The sequence below is a fragment of the Myiozetetes cayanensis genome, unplaced genomic scaffold (genome assembly GCF_022539395.1).
Source record: "Myiozetetes cayanensis isolate MyiCay16 unplaced genomic scaffold, myiCay2020 scf4, whole genome shotgun sequence".
In the NCBI taxonomy this organism is placed as follows: Eukaryota; Metazoa; Chordata; class Aves; order Passeriformes; family Tyrannidae; genus Myiozetetes; species Myiozetetes cayanensis.
The window spans coordinates 30,765,969-30,793,502 of record NW_026087631.1 but is presented as its reverse complement, the minus strand read 5'-3'; the positions used below and the strand labels follow the sequence as shown (position 1 = coordinate 30,793,502).

Here is a 27,534-nt window from a genome sequence, read left to right as displayed (position 1 = left end):
GCCCCTCCCGCCGTCGTAAAGCGCCCCCAAAGCAGCACCCCAACCCCCTCCCCCCCTAAACACGCCCCGGACAAAAAAGAGAGCGGAGGCACATGGGGGTTCCAGGATTTCTGTATTAGTACAAAACACCGTGTCACACACGCACGCCTCCCTGCCCTGCGACCACCACCCTTCCCCCCCGCCCCGCTACATCTCCTGTCCGGGGATGTTCGGTCACGGGGGGACCACCGGGATCGGCTCCGAGGGGAACACCCGCCCAGGCTCCCCCCTGCCCCGAACAAAGTTATGCTGGGGGATAACACCAACACAGGTCACCCCACGACGACTGTCCCCCCAAGAACCACCATCCTCCAACGAAACACTGACAAAGGCTAATATTCTTCCAGATTATCCCCCCATTCTTCATATGAAACGCGGAACAAGGGAGGAAGCAGAATTTATACACTGGCCTCTGCTTGCCTTTTTTTTTTTTTTTTTTTTTTTTTTTTTGCGTAGAGGGCAGCTAAGAAATGAACCTGTCACCTCTTGCCATTTATTTAATATTTGGTGTTTGCAGAAGCACCTATATCCCCTGGATTTTTTTTTTTAATCATACTGACACTGACATCCCTTGTTGCAGTTCATGCAGTTTTTCTCATACTGTTTTCCACAGAATCAAATGGGAGCTACACTCATGTGATATATTAGGAGCTCAAGAGGAAACCCTTTAGTTCCTCATAAGTAGTTGTGAAATATTTTTAACTCTGAAAGATTACCAGCAATCATTATTTAGAAAAAAAAAACAAACAAACTGAACTCCTCCTTTTGGTCACAGAGCAGAATACTTCTGTTTTGCCACCACACAGCATCAGCTCCAGTGTAGAGAGACTCGGAGTATTAAGCACAACATGCCTGCTGGCTTCAACCACAGACCTTCAAAAGGTCTAATCCACTACCAAAGAACAACCCCTCAAATCCCTGAAATGGATTCACATAGGAAAAAGGTAACCACATGGGCTCCAGATGTCCCTCTCCAGCTGCGGGTATAGAACTTGCACCAACTGCAACAAAACATCACTGGAAGCAGTGTGGCATCGCTCATCATTGTATGATGAGGGGTACTGGAGAGACACTAGTTCTGGAAAAAAACCAATCAACAGTCTAAAAAAAAAATCTAAAGTGCTTAAGGCAATTTTTCATATCCCCATTTACTAAAAAAAAAAAAAAAAAAAATTGGACTAGATGTTAGCAGCAAAAATTTGACATCTGTGCAAACTATTATATTACAAATCGATCCTTTTAAGGGTAAAAAGTCACATGTTATGTTCATCTATGACAGTTAAACCAAAACTTGCAAGTCACAAGTCACAGTATGAAATACTCCAAGCTTTTCTCTAACTAAATGTTAAAGAAAAAAAAAACATTTTTACATTTGTGCATATCAAATCTACCTTGCAGGTTGTGCTACAGCTTGCTAAAAAAAAAAAAAAAAAAAAAAAAAAAGATAATTTAAATGCTCTTACATAGGGCTGGATATTAGTCATTGTTTGTTCTTACTACACATTAGCTTGTTGTAAACATTCCCTTTCCTTCCAAAAAGGAAAAAAAAACTGCAGCTGAATACCCAAGATCAAGCCAGTGGCTAGGTGGTGTGAGGAGGTGTCAGCCTGTTCTGATGTCTGTGTACCACAGTCCTAGAGAAGAACAGGCCTCAAAACTGAATTCCCAGCAGTTGATCCCCTAAAACTCCCAGTCAGGAATACACTGCAGTAAAAAGAAAAGGATTATACATAGATTACTGGGATAACAACATATGCAGATAATGTTTGAAACAGATTCAGACACTGTTAACTAAGAACCATGTCACTTCTGAGTATCTTTGCCCCAAGACCCCAGTCACTGAACTGGCAGAAGAAGGTACAGTTTAACTGGGAATTATTTTGTACTCTTCTCTGCAAAAACAGATTACAGGTAACTGTTAACAATGCAAATAATCAGAGATGCTCAAGTTCCAAATGCAAAGTAGACATTAAGGGCTCAACCTTAATCCTGTCAACTTCATGATTTCTGAAAAAAAATTAAAACTTCCTAGCTAATTTTCTTGTTAATTTTAACTTCCCACTGAACATCATAGCCAGTTTATTAGAAGTTGAATTTCTTCTCCTCTTGAGAAATTGTGATGGACAGGAAGGAGCCATTGATAGTAAGATTTAACATAATTAGCATGTTCATTTTTTTACGGGCTAAAGGAGACACATAAGAAAAAAGTACATTGGCCCAGTAGGAAAGAAGCCAATTAATTATGGACCCTTATCAGCATGAATTTACACAAAAGTTTTCAGGTGATACCAAGAAATAATCTTCAGTTAGGAAACAGCTGAGTTAAGTGTGTACCTGAAAACTATTTCTACATTCCTGGACTTGATTAGAGGGAAGAAAACAGATTTAAACAATCTATACAACACCAGTAGTTCTCACTGACAAGCTGGAATTTTCCATGAAGAATATAACATGATTTTTTACTTTTTTTTTTTAGCTCTCCCATTATTATGAATGATTTGACTATTGTTACTAAGCTTCCAACTAGGAGTCAAAGTGATGGAACACCCTGGCTCAACATTTCAAAAGCCAAGAGAGGACTTAAAGCTGAGGGCTTTTGAGAAAGTGGTACCATTCTGCAGCTTTAAAAAAAAGACAGCTCTGGATCTTTTGGTTCTGAACCTCTTCCCCAAAATACTTCCTGGCTCAATGGCTGGGTATCATAAGGTGTCTTCACTGAGGACATAAGAATGCTTTTAAATATATTGTTACATTTTCTGTAATTTGTGACAAACAGGAGCCAACCTCAATATACGTGATTTTTAAATGAATTACTCATGGGGAAATAGGAAAATTTTATATCAGGAAACAAAACAATCACAGTCTGCTCTTCCTGTTTCTTCATACCAGGCCTACAGAGTCTTTTAATATGCTTCTGAATTCATGCTGCTGTGATATTTTGCCAGGCTAAGCCAGCAAATCAGTATTATTTCAAAATGCATGTCTGACATCACAATTTCTAATGGGAAGCCTAGTAATAATAAAATATAAAGTTAAATAAGTCATATTAGGAGAGCTAATAAAATGGTATTTGCTATATTCTTCATAGAAAAATAACATCTGTAACAAAACTAATATTTGAGTCCATAATAAAATTATTAAATAGAGTATTAGAAAAGTACACAGTTACAGCTTTTGATTTCTCTTTTTTTTTTTAAATAGGCAACAGTTCAGTTTTCTGACATTTGTCTGGATTCCCAGTAGGTTACTAACACTTTATCCTCAAACCTTTGCACCAGTACCCAGGCCCTAAACAGCAGAAGGTAGCAAACCCAGTTTAATCCAATGCTCACAAGCTTCTGTGAGTAGTAGCTACACAGAAAAAAAACCAACATTCAGCAACAGCAATGTTTAACAGACACTACTAGGCAACATTGTTTAGGCTACTTGTTGAGCCACTCAATCCATTTTCACTTTTCTGAAGGGTTTTCACGGCACTTGGTACCTGCAATCCAGTACTCACTGTGAGCCCTCCACACCAGATCTAAGGGGAAAAAGAAAAATCTACATTATGGACCAAATCTCTCTCTCTCCTCCCATCCCACAAGCCCCACAATGGAACTAACACAAAAGTTATCCTGCAGCTGCACATCTTCTCTCTTGCTCATTACAGCATTCTGTAAAACATTCTGATCAAAGACAAGCTAATTTTTAAGTCCATACATGTAAGATGCTTCACATACTATGCTTTATGACTAAGTTTATAACTAAGGCTAAGATTTTATACAAAAAGACTTGCTCCTAATAGGAAAACTCCTTTGAAGGCCAATGAGCCAGCAGCAAGTACTTCAAATGACAATGAAAAGCAACAACCTCACTATGCTCCAGCAGTGCTCATTTCTTCCATGTCATGCTAAAACTATGTCAATGTAAACACAAAAAATATGTTTTATTTTCTAAAATAATGTTTTGTTTATAATAAGTATATTATATATTTTCTAATATATTGTTTGTTACATTCCTAATATATTATTTATTTTATATACATATATTTATAACATAATATGTATTAAATTATATAGTTACAAAATTAAAGTTATAAAATGTTAGGTTTTATTTATAATATATTATTTTGTGCTACTTAGGAACTGACTTAATGAGTCAGTCTTAGCAATGCTAGAGGGAAGGTTAACACATTCCAATATTTCTGAAGTTAAACTTGCCCTTGTGTGCATGTGAAGTTCTACTGGAGTGCTACTATAAGCACCACATGAAATCAAAAAGAAAAGAGTTAAAAATTTTTTTAAAATTACTAGTCAGCCAAAACCAGTGCTTCCAGTTTCCTTCTTGACAAAGCAATTAAGTCTTCTGACTTAAACTGAACTCAATGCAATAAGCTGGACAAAATTTTACAGATACTGACCATGAAGCCTGGTAGTAATGGTTGGGTAAACTTAGTCCTGAAGGTGTGTAACAGCGCCTTTGAGTTTGCATTGTAAAATGAGAGCTGACCTAAGAGAAAGAAAACAAGTTGGCATACAGTTTAAACACAGTCTAAACATTAGCATTTAAACACGCTTAGATGCTATTGCCATCTAACTTAAAAAAAAAAAAAAAATTATTCTTTCCCAGGGAAAGGTTTCCAGAACACTCTAAGCCCAGTCCACAACACAGAAAAGTTCACAATTCGTAGCTGTGTCACACAGATGAACTCAGGTCATTTGACATTACAAGAATTAGAATACAAACAGCTCTGGGTCTGTGTTTTCGTAACAGACTGTCATTCTTGAAGTAATGCACTGCTTCAGCCCTGTACTGCTCCAACTCCACACAGACAGTCAATTAAGTTTTTACCTAAATCCCCTAAGACTGTAATTTACCTCCATCAAAGTCACAGTATACTCCTATTCTGTCTGGAACAGGTATATCAAGAGTCTTTGCTTTGTTATTATGTTTTGCTGAGAATGTGGTTTGCAGCCAGTTGTTGATATGGATGCACCAGCTTGAATTAGTCTTTCCCAGTTGGTCAAATTTCCCTGGGTTTCTGTAAGTGACTCCCACGCTGTAGGATTTGCAGTCCTTCTGGGCTCTCACTTCCCAGTAATGCTGTCCACTCTCAACAGCAGTGTCTCCTACCAAAAGAAATACATTTAATTACTGTAACTGAGTGTATCTTACAATGCTGCCTTCCTAACAGGTATCAGTGATGTCTTCTCTGTTTTGTTTTAAAGTGAAGGCATTAAAAAAATCTGAACTATAAGGATTTATAAAAAAGTACACTAGAATATAAATGTAAAAGACTATGAGACTGTGTTTATAATCAGCTGATACATATTTAACATCAGTTTACATTGAACAGCCGTGAATGTCAGTCACTAAGAGCTTTGTAATAAAGAGTTTCAACAGACCTGAAGACACTGTAGCACAAAATTCTGGTGATCTCTGGGCAAATGGGGAAGGACAACGTTCATTAAGCAGCCTTGAACTGGTACAAAGTTTCTCTTAAATTCTTGCCTCATCTGCCCTTTCCACAGCACCACACCTTTAGGAGAGCAAACAAGTCCACCTTACCCAGCACTGTGTAGGATTCACCAGCAAAGCGATCCCTGCTGCCCCTGGCTGAAGCTCTTGGGCTGTTGGTGGCTCTCTTCGGAGATGCTGCATTGCTTCTAAAAAGAGACAAACCACTCAAGATTTGGACACAGCTACAGAAAGGCACCTCTAATTGTTCCCAAGTCAATCACAGACACGCAAAGCTACTGAAACGACACATTAGTTCAGCCACTTAGTAGCTCTTCACAGCTTGCATGCATGCACAAGGACGGGGGAAGAGGTGACAGCCAGAAAAATAATACAAGATGTTGTAATAAACAAGTTCAAAGGTAGATGGGAACAGACACAGGAGTGGGGGTAAAAAAACCAAATGTGTGGCACATGGTTTGAATGAAACACACTTCATGCTGGAGAATATTCTAATGAGCAATCAGTTGTATAAAAGACTAATTTTAACCTAATGAAGTTTTCAAACTTCCTTTTTAACCTCTGTTAGACCCTCGAAAATAATTCTAAGCAATTTATCCATTAAATCAAGTGAAGGTTATATGCAATATTCCTCAATAGCCAGGAAATCACATCTGATTACTATTTTAAAGGTAATCAGTAGAAAAAAATTTTAATTTTTCAGAAATAGCTATGCAGTTTAGAGGTTAATTTCATTGAAAAAGACCTTACGTAAGTATGAAATCAGTCTCTGAAATACCCCTGAGAAGTCATTTTCAATTTCACATCCCCTAGCCTACAACTCATTAGCCTCAGAAGAGTTAACACACACAAAGAGTTTACTCTTCAACTTATCCTTCAGCTAGTATTTGGTAAAGCTATTTGCTACTTTAACGTCCACTAATACAGCTTGCTTCCTTTCCGCTTCACTCAATGCTAATTTCAAGTTTTTTGGAGTTATTCTCAAATAGCATTTCAGAAAGGATTAGAAAGGGTCCCTTTTTGCTTAATACCATCATAAAATAAGGCCACATGGGAATCAAAAACTGAGTGATATTATGCTGTCATACATAAGTATGCTAAAATCCAGTTCATGACTAGGTTTGTTCTATCCCAGCTACAGAATTCTACAAGAAATCACTGATGAAAAAGTTGTTCATCACCATTCAGCACATAAATTTGACAACAGTGATCAGACGACAGCTATGTTTGCAAACTGCAGACAAGAGTTACATGAAGGGGATAAGTGTAATATTGTGCAGGTGTACCACATCAAGTAGTTTTGAATTTTGTAAACATGGAGGATACTGTGGTCTACTTACCAAATAAAAAGTTAACAAGTGATAGCATGGTAGGGGGAGGGGGGAAAAAAAAAGCAAAGCCAAGAATTAAAGCATAATTTCAGGGGAACCATTACTCTTTGCAGATTGCATCCTGCTTCATGTGTATCAGACATCTTCCACTCACGCTTCCAACAAATGCCACTCAAAATTTTCTATTAGATCCAGTATAAATGAGTTATGCAGAAAGCAATGTGGCCATTTAGAGAATCACCAAAAGAAAAAAAGCAGGTATTTTGCTAGTATTTTCTCAAGGTTAGGAAAGCATTAAAAGGTTCCCGATATAATTTATTTTGCTCATCTGTAAATGGCCATTGCATGTGCTTTGTCCTCTCAAAATCTAATAGCCTTTAAGAACTGAGAAAATTACATTAAATGTTTGACATAAAAGCTTCAAAAAACATTTTTTCAGGCTTTTTTTTCCTCAGTGCTGAAGTTTCCCTTGCAACAGGAAAAGGTAGCAAATTTTATAGCAGTTTTGTGCCCATTTTCCACTGCAGCACAGTCTTTAACAGTCAGTAACTGACACATTTCTTCCACTGTTCAGTGGCCAAATATTCTTAAATCATGGCTTTAGGATGGTTGCCTACAGTCCTGCAGTTAGTCCCTGTCTTCTCAACAATTTCAGCACACAAAACATACTCCAAGCAATATGTATTCTCTTTTGGAGAAGAAAGGTCAAGGAGGGATATCAGTAATCATCCAGAGGCTTTTTTTCTCATCTAATAAGTTACAGATAACTAAGTATTTTGTTGCCATTGTGTGTTTCCAACCCTTAAAAACTGTGCATTAAAACAATTGTAGTGCAACTTTTTCCCCATCTACTATGGAGTCAACTCCAAATTTTCTGTCTAATGCAGACCTTCCACAGATGCTCTTAACAGGAAACAAAAGCCTCCTACCAGAATAAAGCTCATCTAAATCTGCTAGAAAAGGTTGGTCTGAGTTGTAAAGTTGACCATGTGACCATGTCCTTCTACCAAAGCAAAGGCAAGAACACTAGGGAAGTGCTTTTGCAAAGAGAGGCCAAAATATAAGATTCCCAGAGTTGGGCAAGTAGTAATACCTCCAATACACTTTTAAAATTTAGTTGAGCAGGAACTGATATGCTTTGTGTAGTGAAACTATTGATACTACACAACTTTAAGAGCTTGTTTTGCCTACACAAGCTTTTCTTTAATGCTGATCTCAAGTCAAAGGTAGATCCACCTGATAGATGAACATAGGGGAGTGAAATCTACAAAAAATTAGAAATCCAGGCATGTATTTTGTCCCCACAACTTCTAAACCACTGAAAAAAAAAAGTAAGAGAGCAAAAATAGGAGAAGTAATCTCTCAAAAAGGAGTTTTATTAAACAAAAGAAAAAATTTTACCCTAAAAAAACCCACAACTGCACAAGAAATAGGAAAATATTTTACCTAACTTTACATCTCAAAAAAGATTCTCTCTCATTTGAACAATTGGTTCTGCAATTAGAATTGCTATGAAGCCTTTTACATGTCATCAGGCTAAATTTCATCTTTTTTGAGCCTGTAAAAACCCCTGCTTCTTACCCCCTGATATCTAGTAAAAGCTACAGAACAAGTTCAGATGAAAAGAGGTTTTCAGATTCAAAAATAAGAACCAAAAAATATTCTGAAGTTCTCAGAAAGGAGATCTTTCCTACATTTGTAAAAAAAGTTAGTGAATCATCCTGTAAGTAAGCCTCAATATGTCTGTAAATAACAGGGATCGTTGTATCACCATCAAAATACATAATGCTCTTCCAACCATTGCAATTTAGGTTTCATACACACTAGGATGCATCCTTCCAGAAAGGCTCTCTTCCAGTCACTGGAAAACAAATAATAAACACAATCTCTACAAATCCGAATTAAACTTCCAAATAACTTCTAAAAGCATATGTGCACTGTTACTGATAAAGGCTATTAGATTTGTTTCTCACGTCATCAAGCAAAGGAAAGTAGCACAGATCCCCCAAAGAACTAGGTGCTAGATCCTAGGAATAAGAGGTATATTATCACCTTCTATTGCTCTTCAGCAGAGGATTGTGGCCACTGTCGACAGAAATAAGTAGGCATTAAAGAACTGTTCAATTACTACAGTAAATTATCCCCGTTTTTTAAATACCAATTAAGGGACTGGGGCACTGTCAAAAGACAACTGGGTTTGCTCAGCCTGAGGAATACAAAAGCTAATTGATGTCTTTAACAATGTGACAGGAACAGAGAAGATCAGGCCAGGCTTTTCTCAGAGGGGTGCACACTGAGAGGCACCTGGTACTCATTGCACCACAAATTCCAGTCAAGTATTAGGATATTCCTCCCCTCCCATGAAGGTAGCCTGGAACAGAGGGCCAGTGAGTTAACACGTTCATCCACACATCCTTCATCCTTGGATATATTCAAGGCGCAGCCAAGAGTAGACTGACCTAATAATGTTCTTCCAACAGTATTTATTCAGTGATTCAGAACAGCACACATGTAACAATCTACCACGAACTCTGCCACTTCCAAAAGAGTTATGTTTCATTATTCATTATCTTTTGCTATCGGGTTTGTTTTATTGGTACCTTTCCCTGACCAGTGAGAGTTTGAGATTACATCAAACACTTCAAGGTGGAAGTGCCCTGGAGGAAGCTGCAATCCACAAACCTTTCATCCTATTTCCTCTCCCACTGTCCAGCTGAGGAGAAGCAATAGAGCAGGTAGGCGGGCACCTGGTGGCTAGCCAGGGTCAATCTACCACATCTACAACTTACTTCAGAACCTTGAATGATAAGCCTAAAAAATTTATTTTTAAAATAAATAAATATTATTTAACAATTATGACACAATACTAGCCTCCACATCTGTGTGACAGGAGAAGGTAAAGAAAGAAAAATTAAGATTTCTTCTGGAGAAAGATTTCTGAATGAAAATTCCTCTCATGTCCCATTGTCCTCAAGTGCTTTCTAATTGACAGAGGAGGTATCCCAGACATTTGCAAAAACAGAGTTCTTACCTATTTTTATTTTCCTTCCCTTTTATTTTTTCTTGGCCTTTGCCTCCAGTGGGATCCCATTCAACATACGTGTCTTCAACTTTCAAGTTTGGGTGAGATGAAGTACTGTCCAAACTGAACAAAAATGCTGGTCAAGATAAAATAGAAAACAGTGAAATGGCATAATGCTCTCACAACACTGACTATTCATAAAAAATGATACAAGCAGCAGTAAAATTGCAGCACAGACTTATTAGACATAACAGAAAAATCAGCTTTTCAGTCTGACACTTGTAATCAAGGTAAGGAGCCCTTGAAATAAAGCCTATCAACTTGCTTTCAGTACACAGGTTACAAAGTAAGTATTATCATCTCTAAAATGCTTCAGAGTCAGCAAGTAAATTCAGCTAGTGGTTGCTGCTTCTTTTAACAGCCTACTCAAGATTCTTATAATAATGAATTACTTAAAAAGGTAGGCTTATTTTCCACATTCGGCAGCACTGATTCTCCAACAATGTGTTTATGATTTATGAGGACTTCAAACTTGGGGAATACTCAGTAGACAGGGTAGCACATCCAGGCAGACAATGCTGAATTGTGAAGTCAACTGCAGATACAAGAACAGCAGAGGATTCATGGAGCAGGAAGAGACTTGGTATTTGTGGCAGCCAAGCCCTTCAAGCAAGAAAACAAAACTAATACAACAGGCAAAATTGCCTAAAGATATTTACAGACTGTTCTGTAACTGTCCTAGTACCAACAGATATTACAGTCTGATTGTGAAAGAGAGTATACTCGAGATTTTTAGGAGTTTAGAATTCAACAGTACACAAATGTAAAGAACAGCCAGGTAATCACATGGATGAGGAAGCTGGTTTTCTATGGAGGGATTACTAAAGAAAGTGAACTAAATGTTCACCCATAAATAATGAAAATAATAGGGGAAGTGTGGTAACTACCCAAACAATCAAAACCAGAATTACTTTTCTGTTAATGGAATAGGGAATGTAAGTGGCTATTAAATGGATACTATGTGTCTGACAATGAGTACTGTTTAAGAGTATTAAAATAATGTTAGGAAAGTTATCAGAATGCCCATTAGCTCATTCAAATTGCATATAGCTTTGTTCTTATGAAAGAGCTTCCACAAGTAAAAGAATCTACATATAAATTTATATAGTTGGTACCAGTCATTTTGCCCTTTACACCACAGACCTGGCTGTAACTCAAGTCACAGGGTCAATATCTCCACCTTAATAGTTAAGACTTGTGTTCTCTCACAAAACATCACTTCCAGGATTTTTTTCTGCTAGTTTATTTAAAAGATGTTAGGAAGCCATCCTAACAGTCCTCACATCAACCAGTTTTGAGCACAGTGACTATAAACCTTTAGCAAATTTGAAGTTGCTTATTTTTTTTTAATATTGACAGTGGTTAGAATCTACAGCTATGAAGTAAAAAAAAACCACCCCAAAACCACAAAACCAAAAAACACCCTAACCCTTTCCAGCACCTTCTTGTTACAGAAAGCTGTATCTGTCACTAATAACTAGATAACTACACCAACTGTTTAGATGCCCCAAGAGTCATTCATCCACAACATTCATCTTTCTCTTGCTGTATGCTGGCATGATGTAGGAGCACATGGCACTGTCAATCCACAACCAAAGGAGCCAATGTCAAGTTCTGCTGGAGAAAGCTGACAGTATTATCCCATTTTTCAGGGCCTGAATGCTGAAAGCATAGCTTTGTGCCAATATGCTTCTTAATCCTTTATAGAGATGGTCGTTTTCCCTTCTACTTAGGAAGTGTTTCAGTGAAGCAGATTCAACATACAGGTTCATAAAGAAGGAAGAAAAGTTTAAGTATAGGTTTTTCACTACAGCTAAGTTTAGTCTTTCAAATTTTACCTTTGGTTTCCAGAGTTATGGGATCAGAGTATTCCCCTGCTACAGCTTTGTTGCAAGCTTGTACTCTAAGGTTCATGTATTTTGTATCAAATTTCAGACCTAAAAAGCAAATGTTTAGAAACAGAAATTATATTACCAAGAACTTTTACAAGACTAAGGCCTATTCCATGCAGCTCTCTTGCATTTACCTCAGTATTGCAAAAAACTTAATGCTTAAATATCAGTGTGAACTTAACACATGATTTTTAAAAAAAAACCCTGAAGTCAAAATAAAAGACAGAGCTATTACTATACAAAGCACCCAAGACTAATGTGATATAATGGAAGCTTCATTACAGGCAGAAAAGGGGTATTTTGCAAAACTTCCAAGCATAAATAGTTATATTGATATTCTGGTGTTTGGAGTACAAAAGACCTTTACCTGATAATGTGTATTGCATGGCTTTGATGTAGTCGATCACTTCCCAGTGCTGTTCACCTTTTAGTCGAGGGAGCCCATCAAAGTTCGTTTTCCTGTACTCCAGTACAAAATGATCAATTCTGGGGTCTTCTTCAGGCATCCTCCATGATACTGTTATGCAGTTATCAGCAACCAGACATGCTGCTACATCTATCTCTGGAGCTTTAGGGACTGCACAAACACACAGGTCAGTTTGAAGACTACAATGGACTGAGTATTACTTTGTTCTCCTTGGATTTACAGAACCCAGAAGTTTCCCCTGGCCTAGTAACACCCCTTTTTAGAGGATCTGTTCCATTAGCAAAGCATTATCAAAGATAAGACTTATTACTCATTTCTTCTATTTAACATGCATTTTACTAAATGAATAGTACACATTAGTTCTAGAGTGAGCATCTGCTTCAAATCATCCAGATATTTGTTTTGTCTGCAAGTAAGGCTGATTCCCCTCTGGAAACAGTAAGAAGTAGAGTGGACTTACAATTATGAACCTACATTTAGAATAAATACTGCACAGGAAGAACATTAAAAGCAAACTTCTGAGCCTTTGGAAGGTAAGTACAGCTGCAGCCCTCACACAGCATCACTTTTATTTCCTGTAAATCACTACACTCTCTCTAATGACACATAGTATTTCCCACTAACCACTCGACAGTCACCTAATGTTCTTTCCTTTTCAACCCTTGTCTTGAAAGAAGGGGAAACAATTCCAAAGATCCACTAAAGGCTGAAGTTTTGTTTATATACAACAGAAGTCTATTTCCAGGAAATCAAGGACCACTTCAGTCTGTGAAAAACATTTTGCAAAAGAAGGCATTTACATACTATTTATAGTGTCTAAAGTACACTCAAGGAAGACTTTAGCTGAAGGAAGTGACAAAGACTTCTTACTGTTTGCATTTTTTGGAGGAAGATTCCACAAAAATCTTTTCCTTCGTTTCAGCATTGATAAAAGTTTGAAATAGACATGAAAGTGGTCTGCAAGTCAATGTACCAAGCAGGAGCATCAAAAAAGGATAATCCTGATGCATCTGTGAAACTGGCAGACCTGCAGATTCTTTTCTTGTCAAAAACCATCTTTCATACCCCTCAGGCCCTTAACTGTGCTGTTCTGTAGAGGTCCCAGTGACCAAGTCCTAATTACATACACATTTGCCTTTATGCAGTTTTCTGCATAACTGTTTCCTGAACAGATTGTTATCTATGATTCCCCTCCAAAATGACTGATGACAATCAACTTCACATTATTTATGGTCCAGTCTTTTAGGGATGTGTAATTTTACCCTCTAGATACAGACATCTCCTAGAGCTACAGCAGTTCTACTAGAAGCAGAAGGCCTAACTTGCTTTATGAACACTACTTTCACACCTTCTCTTCATGATCTCTTCAAATATTTCAACGCAGCACTGCTGAAACACACCCTTTTACCCTCACATCCCTGCAGTTTAAGCCAGGTGGGAATTACACTGCAGGTGGTGTTATAGGTTTAAAATGCTTGGGAACAAGTGAGCAGCACAGAAGAGACAGAAAACAAAAAATATTCAAGCCTGCAATGGTTTTGGCTGGGATAGTTACATTTCTTCACAGAGGCTTGTGCAGTGCTGTGCTTTGGATTTGTGATGAGAACAGTTTTGATAACACAGGGGTTTTAGTTAATTTGAGTAGCATCAAGTCCTTTTCTGCTTCTCAGACCGCCCTGTCAGTGAGGGAGCTGAAGGAGCACAGCCAGGACAGGCGACCCCACCTGACCCAAGGGATATTCCAGGCCATGTGATGTCACACTCAGCACATAAATTAAGAGGGGGGAAGGGGAGGAAGGGATGTTCAGAGTGATGGCATCTTGTCCTCCCAAGTCCCTATGATGGAGATAAGTTCACCTACACACACGGCTTTTACTTTACCTATTAAACTGTTTTTATCTCAACCCCCAACTTTTCTCACTTTTACCCTTCTCATTCTCTTTCCTATCCCACCATGGCAGCGGCGAGTAAGCAAGCAGCTCTGTGGTGCTTAGCTACCTGCTGGGGTTAAACTACAACAAAGTGTTAATTACATGCATTTGCCATCAAAGTCATCCAGCAATAATTTGAAATTAATTCAATAAGATGCCTTAATAGGCAAAAGAAAAATTAAGATTAGGACAAGCAATTCAGCTCCTATACCTTTAAGTTTAGCTACTTACTCCCATTATTTTTGTCAAAAGATATCAGATAAAGAGTCTTATATGTGCCTGGGATGACACCAAGCCTTCAGCATAATTCTCTGGTAAGTAGTGTTCAAATTACCACACCACGAAACCCATTTTCAACTTCCCAGACTAGGACATTAGTATTTCATGATGTATGAAGGCCTGTCAATGCTCAGTGCAAATTTGCCTGCAACAGTGTAAGCTATGAGTATTTGGTGTCTGACTAATTTGAAAGTTTGGAACTATAGCAGAAAAAAAAGCAAGATTGATACCCAAGCAGTCAATTTTCCTGTTTAAAAAAATCAAAGGTCCAAACAATTTAAATTCCTATGTATTTAACAAGGAAAATCCAAGTATAAGAAAGATTGTACTAAATAATACCTCTATCCAGACACAAGACTTTGTTCATACTTGCTGTTAGATCTTTACACTCGCGTTCCTGTTAAACAGGTACACTGTGATCAGCTTACTACCCTGGTCCCTGAGCTATGGAATACAGAGCAATGATTGACACCAAGAGTCTAAGACTAGAAGGTGAATTTCTGCCTGGACACTGGTAGCTGACCACTAGGAATAACACTGGTTATCTACTACACCTGCTACCACATACTGTATCTGCAGCATCCAAGGCAAACAGGCAGAGATGTAAACTGATGCTGCCAAGTCCTTAACAGATTTGGATCAGTGACCCAGAGATGGAACAATCTGCATCGCTGCCAGCAGTATTCCTGTCAATATATTCTCGGTAACAGTCAAGGGCAAAGTGTTCTAAATAGGGAAGCAATAAGAATTAAAAGACATTAAAGATATATACTGGTCTAATGCACCTAAGTCTCCTGTCAGGAATGGATGCATCAATACACATTTTGTATTATGGTAATATCACAGCATTAGTAAACTACCTCTTTCCTATATTTCAGACCATTTCATCACTCTTGAAAGTGATGTATTAGTTTACATTTCCATCCATAACACTACTGCAGAGGATCAGGACTTTGGAGTATCACTGAGCATCAAGAGAAACTTCAGGACCTTCACAAAGTAAAGAGAACTGACAACTCAGAAAAAAACACGGTCTAGAAGACTCACTCTCACTTCTGAGGTCAGTGTTATTTTCCAAAATCCTGTCGTATGTAGAAATTAACAAAAGCACAGAAAACTCCTATCCTTGAGGTATTCAATTTAGCATGCAATGAGTGAGAATGAGTTTAGGTACTCTGAAAAAGGGTGCAAGAGGTGCAGTTTTCTTTTGTTACGTTGGTTTGAATAAAGTAAGTTGTTTCATGTAATAACAAATTAAACCCAGTGCATACAGTTTTTACCTGGCAAAAACTTCACAGCTTGGAGCATGCGCTTTTCCAGACTGAAGTCCACCATCAAATGAGCCATACTGTCACTAACTTTTGGTTTCAGGGAGAGGCGGAATGCTGAAGCCACTGTGACACTGAAGTCAAGAAAGAAGCATTAGTAGAATGTATCTTACATCGTTTAAGCCATTTTCCAAAACAGCAATCAGATAATCTGTATCATTAACGTCAAACTACTGATCAAAGAGCAGAACATTTTTCTAACACATAATTGTTTACCATTTAGCACACTCAAAAATTAAAAGTTTGTGACTGTCTCAGAATAATAATGCAAGTTCCCAATTGTTCCATATTACTAGGCAAATAAATACTAGAGGCAACTAGAGAACAGCTTAAAACTTTTTACTACTGAAAAGCTTGGATAAGAGACAAAAAAAAAATCTGTATCACTTGACATAAAATCAGTAAGTGTGAAAAATCTAAAGTACCACAGACTCAGGATCACATTTAGGCATTTCTAAACAGCAGTGAACAAGCTGACTATGCTGATTTCATATCTGTGTCTGATCTTATCAGGATATGAAGAAATGTTCGAACTAGAGATTGGAACATGCAAGTATCAGACATGTTTTACAAGATATACCAAAGAACTCTCTGAAATTCAACAAAGGCAAGTGCAGGGTCCTGCACCTTGAGAGGAATAACGCCAGGCATCAGGACAGGTTGGGGGTTGACCTGCTAGGAAGCAGCTCTGTGGAGAAGGTCCTGGGGATCCTGGTGGACAAAAAGCTGTCCCTGAGCCAGTAGTGGTCCTGGGGGCCAAAGTAGCCAGTGGCATCTGGGGGTGAATCAGGAAGAGCATTGCTAGCAGGTCAGGGACATGATCCTGCCCCTCGACTCAACCCTGCGAGGCACATCTGGAGTGCTCTATCCAGTTCCTAGCTCCTCAGGACAGACATGGAGCTCCTGGAGTGGGTCCAGAGGAGGCTACAAAGATAATTAGGGGACCAGAGAATCTCTCTGACAAGGAAAGGCTGAGGGACCTGGGCCTGTTCAGTCTCAAGAAGAGACACAGAGGGAACCTCATCCGTGTCTGTCAGTGTCTGCACGGAGGGGTCAGAAGACGGACCAGGCTCTGCTCAGGGGTGCCCAGCAACGGCACAAGTGGAATGGGTAGGAACTGGTGCACAGGAAGTTCTACCTGAACATGAGGAAGAACTTCTTTGCCGTAGAGTGACCAACCACTGGAACAGATTGCCCAAAGAGGGTGTGGAGTCTCCCTCACTGGAGATATTCCAGAGCTGTATGGGCACAATCCTGTGTCATGTGCTCTGGGATGGCCCTGCTGGACCAAGGAGGTTGGACCAGATGACCCCCATGCGATCCCTCCATGATCCATCCTGTGCTCCCATTTCCACTTCTGAAATCTTAGCTCAGTACTTGCTCTGAATACTCCCAAGGTATTTCTGCACTCCAACTACACTACTAAAAATAAGTTTCTAGAATAGTTCTCTGACTCTGAAGACATCAGGCCATGCAGAAGAATTTGAATAACACTTATTCCAACGGCACACAGGTCCCAAATCCAACTTAAAAAACCCCATAAATTTCTGAACTATAAAGTATTATACACACTACAAACGTCAACTGTAAATACCTGAATTTATTTGACACCCACAGATGTGTGGCACCTTTAGAATACCTAGTTCATATCACTCCCTCTGAGGCACCATGTACTTCACTAGTGTGCTAACCACAGATACACCAAATAATAGTGAAAAACAAAAAAATCTGGTAGTGAGGAAGGTGGAGGAAATATCAAGTTTAGTATTAAAGATAGATAGATATATAGATATAGATATATATATATATATATCTCAGGAGTGACAAGCATTACAATTTTGGGACACAAGACTGAAATGAGTATCATAAAATACAAGTCAGTCGATTTCCCAAGACAGGGTTCATGTTCTCAAATTCTGTATGGGCTGCCTGGCACATTCCACTGCTCAGCCAGATGGGTAGATGTCCCAGGTTGGATCTGGCTCCCAGCCAAGTGCCTGCACCACAGCGAAAAAACCTTCCCTCTCCCTCTCTCGGACAGACCAAAAAGACTATACAAAATTAAAAGAACCCAAACCAAACCAAATTCCAAGTAACACACATTTATATATATATATTTAAAATTATATACAAGATATCACCCACAGGGAACCCCCCAAAAGAGAAAAGGAAAGGGAAAGGAAAAACAGAAGAAAGGGAAAAGTGGACAAAACCCAAATACTTTCCTCAAGATAGCAGAGAACCACACCAAACAACTGCTGGCACTATCTGCTTCTCCAGGCCAACCAGGCCTCACTCCTTCGCCTGGGCACAATGACAGCAAAGAACTTTCGCCTTCAGTCGACCGGAAGAAAGAGAGCGAGAGCTTCCTCTCCCTTCTTATTTATACCTTGCTTATGTAAAAATTGTATGGAATACTGGGAACATGGCCTTGGTTCCTTGGTTACAACCTGGTTACCAAGGAAGGCCTGGACTCAAAACCACTACAGTAGAGTAAATCTCTCCTTAAGGAAAAATAATCCTCTGAGTAGCAGTAGGAGAACACCAGGGAACAGTCAGCTTCAGATAGCTTTTTAACTTGTGTTGAGACACCAGTCATAGAGAACCACAAAGGATGAGGTGACACAGCGTTTCAAGAAACCAGAAATTACTACTGATAAAAAGTATTAAGACTCCCATCACTGCCAGTATCCACTTTCCCTCTGATTTGTTAAGAACCCTAAATCTTTACCTTTGGAAATGCAAAGTTTTATTTCTTTAGCAATTACTCATCTTATATGGAACCTAAGAGAATTTAGTCCATAAGACCCTTCCTTGAAAAACCTGTAAACTGAAAGACAAACTGTTCGGTCCATAAAAGCAACATATGCTGAAAACACCCTGTCAGCTGCCTTTCAAAGTATTATATACATCATAGTAAGCTTTTTGAATCAGAAGGTCAGACTCTTAGAATACAGTTAACATTCTTCCAAGTGAAGGAATGGCCCTAGCATTTATTTTGAAACAGTAAAGCTTTGCTTTTTAAACAGCAGTTGGAAAACACAGCTCAAAGAAAAGATACCAGAAAAAATAATTTCACTGTCATTAGTCAAAGTGATGTCACCAGAAATATTTTAACGGCTACAAGACTTCTGACATTCAGAAGGAAAATTAGCTAGCAAAAGTCCTTAAGTACTTGAAAAATAAACAAATAACAGTATTTTCTCACAATTTAAAGGGGCAGAGTCAGCTTGAAACATCATTAAATTTCAGCCATGAGGTATTATTAATAAGCTTATTATTAAAAATAATTGATATACATATATATATTTAAAGACTTAATCATAACAGCAGTAGCCGATACAGAGTTCTACTTCCCTTCATTAAAACCTTCTATTTATTTAAAGATATGAAAAGCCAGAAAAAACACTACATGAGCAGCACAGAAGTTTTTAGTTCTCTTTCAAGAGTTGTGATAGCTAACACGTAGGAAAGAGTCACCAAATTTGACTTAAGCTGACTATGGCCCTTTCAAAATAAATGTGTTTTCAACGATAAGATTAATTCAAAGATGGAAAAGTGATAGATTTTGTACTGTACCTATCTTTGATCTGTCTGGCAGCCTTGATGCATGTCAGGAAGAAGAGAGAGAGAAAGTAGTTAGTATTTCCATGCAAGTATCCATGGCAGTAACATGCAAGAAGGCTGAGAACCATCTCCACTGCATTGCTCAGATTTTAAGATCAAAGTGAGCCTAACATTTTTATCAGAATAGATTGTCCCATTAAGCATGTTAATAGCATGTGTTAGCATGGCAACAGCATCTCACCTGAGAAAAAAAATCACTGATTTAAAGAACCACACCAAACCAATTCCGAATTACTCGACTTCCTGGGTGTGACTTTGTCTTTTTAACTGAACTGACAAAGAGAAGTCTACTCCCCATCACATTTTAAAGGAGCTACAGGACTAAGTCAGCAACATTTAGCTACCATGGTATTTTCTGTGAAGCTATGAAGTGCTTATTAGTGGCATGTGACCACACATGGCTTGTTTGGCTACACATCATAGGATGTATGCTCTGATAAACAAGAAAAAATAGGACTTGCTCTAACTTTTACTCGGAAAGTTATTAAACTTTTCCAACAAAACTTCCTGAACATTGTCTCTGTGTGCCACTATTCAAAAACGACATAGTTTTTCCCAGCACTTAAATGATACCCCTGAAGCAGATGCAGAAGTGGTGATGACATGTTTCAAAGATAAAGACTAATTGGCACTTGGAAAGACAAAAATTCCTATCCTTCACCAAGAGGAGTTATAAACCTAAACTAAAGTGTTATTGCTGTTTGGTATTGTAAGCTTCAGACTCCAAATTTGAAGAGACTTTCCCCCCAACAAACACTCAAATAGCTTTCCTTAGTCTCTTTTATTGGAAAAGAGTATTAGAGATATCTGAAATGAAACAACTTACAATAAAATATATGCTACACTCTGCAGAGAGCTAACTTTATTTTCTACACATCACTGTGACAAGACAGAAAGGACAACTCCAACTGAAGTCCTAAGAAAAATGCTCAGCTTAAGGAATTGTTGCTCTTCAAACTACATAAATCAAAGCTGACACCCAGAAAGCAGGACAGCACACAAACATGCTGCCAAAAGCTAAAACCGACACAGTAAGACAGCTTTCCTCCTCACTCTTTTAACAAGATTTGTGTCCTTGTTCCCACTAAAATGCAGGAAGAAAAGAAGTAATTTGGCCTTGGATTTGGTGTGGCTGATCCCACTACTACCACAAGGATTACTGTAGCAAACATTACTGTACTGATTCAGTGTATGTGGGGAACTGCTTACTTACAAGCATATTCTTCCAGTTAGATACACGTTACCTGATTTACAAATCTGCTGTGGTAAAGAACAAATTATCTGTATTGGTATCAAAATGCAAGGCCCAAATCCAGGCTCTTGTCTACACAAATGTATTGGGAGGTTTGGGGGAATATACAGAATTCAGTTTTAAACTTAAGTTCTGAACTGAATCCATATTTTGCAAGATCATTCAACACAGCTGCAGAGTTCAGGGTTACAAATTAAAGATCCACAGTTTGCATCAAGTTCTTGTCATCAAGATCTTATCACCCACAGACAGAATCCAGAGACTGTCTGCAAGTGTTGTGGAACAGCACTGGGAATGAACAGGTCACTTTGAGTGCTGGCCATTACACATTTTCCAAGTCTTTACTCAGCTTTAGAGAGATTTATTTCACCTTCATTTCCTGGATTCATCAGTGCAAGTTTCCTTAACAATGGCAGTTGTCTGGGAGAAGGCACTGCTTTCCTTCCCTGCTCACTCTGAATAACAAAAAAACCCCTTTATTTTGTTAGAAATTGCATAAAAATTCAAGACTGTAGTGCTTGACTTGGCTTCTTCAACAGAGCAATAACTTTATTTTTATAACTGTATTTTTATATGCTTCTCTATCCTTACTGTCAGTACACCTGGTAAGTTTACAGGGTCCAGGAGAGTAATGGAAAGGATATTTCAAATGGAGATGGATACCAACATCTGCCTTACGCCCATCTGCTCAATGTTTTCTACCTCTAAGAGTTTTGCAGGGTTCTTTATGTCCAGAGACTGCACAGCAATTTCCAGCAGCTCTTCAGAACTCTCCAGGGCGTGACTACATTGGCTAAGCTGATCCTGAAGCAAAAACAGAGAGAACAATTTGATGTATTCACATTTAAAAAAGTGGTTTATGAAGTACCAGTCCTAGAAACTATATGGCTTTATTATGCATTTGTAACAACTTATTACCTTATATAATCAAGGTGATTACCTCTGACACAGCATGCAACCAAAACTTCACTGTGCTTGACAAGTGCACAGTGATACACGCCACATCCTACAACTCCAAAGGGGAAAAAGCTGGATAGGTGGTGAAGTCTCATTTAAAAGCCAGATTTAATTTCAAGGCCTGTTTCTCCCAGAAAAAAATCAAGATTTCAAAAGTAAAGAAATAAACACTTGTATTCTTGTGCATACAATTTCTATTTACAGAACTGCATACTACTCATCTACAAATGACAGTGTTTATCGTAGCAGTAGCCTTGAAAAAGGCAATGACTTTTTCCCCAACCAGCTCCAAAACTGTCACAAGACAATCCTGAAAAATCAATATTGCTATATGACAGATGGGAATAGCAGAGGAATGGGAACAGAGGAAGTTTAAAAGAATTTTACAAATGTAGTTATACAGTTACCTGCAGAGCTTGAATTTTACGAGCCTCTTCTTGCTGGATAGTGTTGGCCATACTCCCCTTCATCTCATGCAATACAGAATATAGACCATCAAATTCTTCATCCAGCTCGCTGATTGCATTGGAAGAGTTTAGCTAAGAAGAGAATTGAAAATGCTGTTTACATTGGAGAGGATGCAAACTAGCCTTTTAGACTGAAACTCACATTATTTGCCCACAGATGTTTTGCCGTGACCACTAGATACCTTGTGACTGCCCTTCCACTTATCAAAAGGGAAAAAGCATTATGAACAATGGACAAATCCTAAGCAGACACTACAGCGGAACTCTGGATACTGAAATCCATGAAAATTCCATGATACTCAAACTTGCATAGAACCAGCATAGGTGGCAGTTTCGTTCCATGCCAAGAAAAGGCTTCATTTCCCTCCCACAATTATACATGGCTTGCAAATGTTTGGAAGGAGGTAGTTATCCAGTTCCATGTAAAGTGATTTCACTTCATACTAAAAACTGCACTAAAGACATCAATTTAAAGATTTGCTGGACAATTTCCATTTCTGCAGTTAACTTTTCTCAGCTTTAGCATGAAACAACTTATGGCTGATTGACAGACTAAAAGAACCTAAAACTCATGCTCATATACATGCTTTAACAGCTAGGCCTAACTTTCAGCTTAAGTCCAACAATTTGCAACTACCAAAAAGCAAAAGAGCAAATAATATTCTCTCAAGTACCACGATGACCTCATTCTTCAGCTTGCCCAACAGAGTAGAAGTCTAAAAAACAGAGTACTTCCATTTAACAGAAGTTTGAGATCTTGCATCAGAATCCAGATTCTCTCTTCCATACAAATGAAGTTCTACAACAGCTTTTCTCGTGAGATGCAACATCACCACGCATTTAATCTAGAGACAGACTTCTGACATGCAGATGTATTTTGAACTTGATTCTTACAGCCCATCCCTTAGACACCATACAGTTTGGGACTAACTAAACTGTAAAGGTGCTCCCCTCTCAGCTACAAGTTATGAGCCATAATATATATGTACCTGAACATTTGATATTGTGTGGTTCAGCATGTCGATGAAGTTGTGAATTTCATCATTTTTATTCACTAGAGTACTGACAATCCTCTGCAGAGTCTCCTAGAATTACAAAAACAAATGAGAGAGGTTGTAAAATCACCTTGCGATTTTTTTGTTCATCACCATTTCAACATACATGAAAACTCATCATACACGTCCCAGTTGTGTCAAACTCAACTCGCGTTCTGATGAGATCAGGAAATGCATTTTGTTAGAAAAGGGAAAGGATACCACCGGCCTAAGAAGCATTCCACCGAACTGAAGATCTCCAGGTGTTAGTCTGAGGGAAGTCAAGAACCTGTTTTATAATGCTCCACTGTTCCACATGTTTTGCTAAGCAAGTCACCTACATCAGAACACCTCTGGCATACACAATTTCTCCAGATGAGGAAGGCAGTGCTTGAGCAACAAACAGAGAACTAACAAAGCAAATTAAAAAAGCTGGTAAAAGGTAACACAGAGGAAAAACTAGCATTTCCCAGTGTTGAAAGAAACTAGTGTTAAATAACTAAGCTGACAGTTTATGCTATATACAGAAATAAACCTGTAGCAGTGATTTGTAAACTTATTCTACAAGTGGCAAAATAGTTTGGGTGAATAGTCATATATTCCAATTAAAAGTGACCTCAAAGAGGAAAGCTTTCTGAGAGCGGAGAAAGAGAATTAACATTATTTCAGTGATGTACTAATCCAGACGTTCAAAAAGCAGTAGATTCAGCTTACAAAACACATACAAGCAGGCAAAACTATTACGTATATCAAAAAGTATTCTAAATTAATTAATACTATCAAGGCTAATTTTGTTGAGTAGTCAGTCACATATTCTAAGAATTTGACAAAAACACATAAATGTGTGGTACTCAAGTCAAGTTGTTCAATTAAAGCTCAAAGCATATCACCATATGTAAGTAAAAATAAAGAACAAGGTGAGGAAGCAACTAAGAATTTTCTGTAATTTTACTTCAGGCTGGTTGATGAGAAGTTTCGGAAGTAAACCTAACTCTAAGACGCTAGATTTGGGTCTTAAAAAAAAAAAGTAATCCCTGTCCTAATTAATAAATTTTGATCACTAGACTCAGAGTTTCAATACCTCAACCTAACACTGTTACTTGACAACATTTAGGAAATCAAGGCATGGAGAAATAATAAACATGCTTTAAAAACAGCCAAACCACCAAAGGGATGTTGCAGAAGTTCATTCCACAAGCAATTCCTTAATAACCATGTACTGTTTAGATCACATTTGTCTGCTGGAAAGCAAGAAAAATATTTTATCCTTTCCCATCATCCACAGGGAACCTCAACACTACATTCAGTACAAGGAACTTCTCCCCTAGTCCTAAGCCATGCTCCCTCCTCTTTCTTCTGATCCCTTCCTCAGCAGTTTCCAACAAATTTGCAATTAGGTATTTATTAGTATCCCAGCCCACTGTTTTCTGGTGTCATGCTCACAAAGTTAAACCACTGGCAGAGGAATCTGAAACTTTAGTGCTTTTATCACAGGTGTTGATGGTCTAACATGCAGAGGTAACAGACCAGCTCACAGTGGCTGAAGTAAGGACTCTGAGAACAGAAACAAGATCCTGGCTTCTCTCAGAAACAAGAGTAGGCAAGTCTTGACCACTTCATTACTGAACTTTTTTGTTGTCTGGTGAAAACTGAGCATGTCTAAAGGCAGTTTTGTGTACATTAGAATGGCAGATGAATCACTATTGTCTAACCAGCTGCTTCTGCATTCACCACTGACCAGAGGCAATTGTTTTCACATGCCAGATAGCCTGGAGATAAGCCTTAGATCCTATGAGCAGAACTGTCAATTTGGATGAACACAGAAACTCACAATCCTCTTTCAGCAAGGATCTTAGGGCTTATTCAGTTGCAACACATGGGGAAAAAAAAGTCTTCTTGTATATAATGCTGAACAATGTTGTTGGGTTTTATACGTTATGATTAAAGACAAAGATCTATGTGTGAAGATAACTTAAAAAGTGTTCAGATATGCAAAAACATAGCAACAACTAGAATACAGCTGTTCACTTCTAGACGCAGAGAGGCCCCTCATAAAAGTTAAAGAGTAAACTTTGGTAAATTAAACAATTATAGCATTTCTATTCAAGAGGGAAGCTATCAACTTGCTCAAGATCATACTGAAGGCTTATGACCTGTCTGCATACAGAGCAGTTTCTGTAGCAGTCCTGGGCCTAGGACAAAATCGTGAGACGTTTTAACCTTCACATTCAGATCAAATTTCAAAGAGGACATGCTTACTTCACCTCCATTAATTTAATCTTCTGCATTTGTCAACACATTGAAGTTGCCAAAGTTTGAAGGAGAACTTCATACAGTACAGGTGACAGTAGCAAATTTAATACTGTTAGAGAAAGTATTGTAAAGTGAGATCCACCACAACTTTGCTACTGTATTCAGAAGCTCTGCGCAGCATGGAAATTCAAACATGACCCCATTCAGAAACATCCACTTAGAGTACCCACGACAGCTGCAGCCCTCATTTACTCCTCTTCCAGAGAGACTAATCTCACATAGATCAGGCAAAGACAGACTCAAATTCACATAGTTCCTACCAGAAGCACACTTTATTGCCATTTCACATCTATCTCACCTTCCAAAGTACATGTTCAGAGACATTAGTTGCTTAGCATAAATAAGTTTTAAGTAGAATGAGTTATACAGAGTTACAATACTGTGTGATTTGGCATAGTGCTTGCTTAGGATGAGCAGCTGGATTTGCTGACCACAAGCTGTGAACTCACACCAAGATCTGCTGTCAGCTGGAACAGAGTTAATTTCCTCAGTAATTTTCCTAGTAGCTGGCACAGTGCTGGGTTTTGGCTTTAGGATATGAAGCTGATGTGAATACTGATAAAATACTGATGTTCCAGTTGTTGTTAAGTAAAGTAAAATTTACCACAAGTCTGGGGCTTTTTTAGCTTCCCATGCTCTACCAGCAAGCAGGTGCACTGGGAGCACAAACCAGAAGACAAGGAGGATACAGTTGTCAGCAGAAACTGCAACTCAACAATGTAAGAACAGTGAAGAGCCTGCCTGTGTGCATACAGAGAAAGAATCCCAAGAGGTGTCAGAGGACCCCAGACCAAAAATCAGCACCAGACCAAGCGCATGTGAGGTGCAGGTGCAAAGTCATCAGAGTATACCTGGGAGGGGATTTATTTGTTTTGGGTCCCAGGCTGAGCTGACCTGCTGCCGTACCACCCTCTTAAGGGATTTATTTTGATAACTCTGACACCCGAAGACTCTATTACGGGAGACCTGAGGCTAAGCCTGAAGAAGCTGCGACTCTTTGAATGGTGTGAGAATGTTCAGGCAGGAGCTTCTCCTCTGGCAGAGCACAAACACTTAACTGAAGTAGCAAACACCCCCATTCTGTAAGTTTCAAGCCATCAGTAGCGCTAAGTCACTCTGACGCCACTCACAAGCCAGTTTCCAAGCTGCCGAAAGCACAGTCCTCACAGAGACAGTAACAGAAGCCCTTTTGCACGGAGAGACTGAGAGCCAAAAGGCTAAGTCACAACTTTTTGCAGAGGAGCATCAGTTTAGAAAGCCCCAACCCTTGGCCAGTGATCTCCCCAAGGGGGGGTGATAGCAAGTAAAGGAAGGAGTAAATTGTAGGGCAGGATACACCGGGAAAAGAAACGCCACAAAACGCTTTAATGCATTAATTCCCTTCAACTCTAGATTGCATCAGTGGCAAACAGAAGGGCTTACACATGCACCGTAATCACTTACGACAGGGATAACACAGGGTGAAAGGGCTCCGCAAGCTGCCGCACTTCCTTACAGAACCACGGGAATCTTTTGGGTTGGAAGGGACCTCTGGAGATCATCCAGCCCAACCACCCTGCCCAGGCAGGGTCACCTGGAGCAGGTGGCACAGGAACGCGTCCAGGTAGGTCCAGGATGTCTCCAGAGAGAGGGAAACATTCCTTGTCTGCAGGTATTCCTTGCTCCCGCAACACCGGCGAGGAGCGGGCAGACCCGGGGAAGCCCCTCTGAATGCGTATCCCCCGAATTCCTCTCTTGCGCCACTGCCCTCCCATACAACTCCCTCCTCCACCACCCCCCGCCTCGGCAGTCAGGCCGAGCGCCGGGAAACGCCAACACAGCCGGGAAAACGCCCCGCCGACCACCCCTTAACCCCCACCCCGAGTCCCGGCGCTGCCCGCCCGGCCCGGCCCCGCGGGACTCACGCGTTCCTCGTCCATGGCGGCGGGGGCAGCGGGAGAGACGCCGGCGGGATGCGGGATGGAGGGATACAGGGATGCGCTCCCCCCCCCAACCGGGATAAACGGAGGCGCGGCCCCGCCCCGCCCGCACGGAGCGTGCGCGCGCCTGCGCGCCCTCCGCCGCTGCCGGCACCCCGGGTTCGAGTCCCGACACCGACCGGGCCGGGGTGCGGTC

At 39.4% G+C, this 27,534-nt stretch overlaps 1 protein-coding gene across 3 annotated transcripts; it reads right to left on the bottom strand.

Moving 5' to 3' along the window:
- Window positions 1-120: 120 nt before the first annotated feature.
- On the bottom strand, window positions 121-27,429 carry FSD1L (fibronectin type III and SPRY domain containing 1 like). 3 transcript variants are annotated; one of them, XM_050328413.1, is made up of 14 exons: window positions 27,324-27,429; window positions 23,062-23,157; window positions 22,013-22,144; window positions 21,351-21,452; window positions 19,349-19,371; window positions 15,722-15,843; window positions 12,172-12,381; window positions 11,751-11,849; window positions 9,862-9,988; window positions 8,883-8,915; window positions 5,590-5,687; window positions 4,899-5,150; window positions 4,442-4,530; window positions 121-3,562 (listed from the first exon to the last, which is right to left on the bottom strand). In XM_050328413.1, the coding sequence occupies exons 1-14, from the start codon at window positions 27,336-27,338 to the stop codon at window positions 3,443-3,445; spliced, it is 1,518 nt and encodes a 505-aa protein (XP_050184370.1). In that variant the 5' UTR covers window positions 27,339-27,429; the 3' UTR covers window positions 121-3,442. The 3 variants fall into 3 exon arrangements, with proteins under 3 accessions (XP_050184370.1, XP_050184371.1, XP_050184373.1); XM_050328414.1 differs by lacking the exon at window positions 8,883-8,915 and having other exon boundaries at window positions 122-3,562; XM_050328416.1 differs by lacking the exon at window positions 8,883-8,915 and having other exon boundaries at window positions 122-3,562; window positions 5,590-5,684.
- Between the last annotated feature and the right edge of the window lie 105 nt (window positions 27,430-27,534).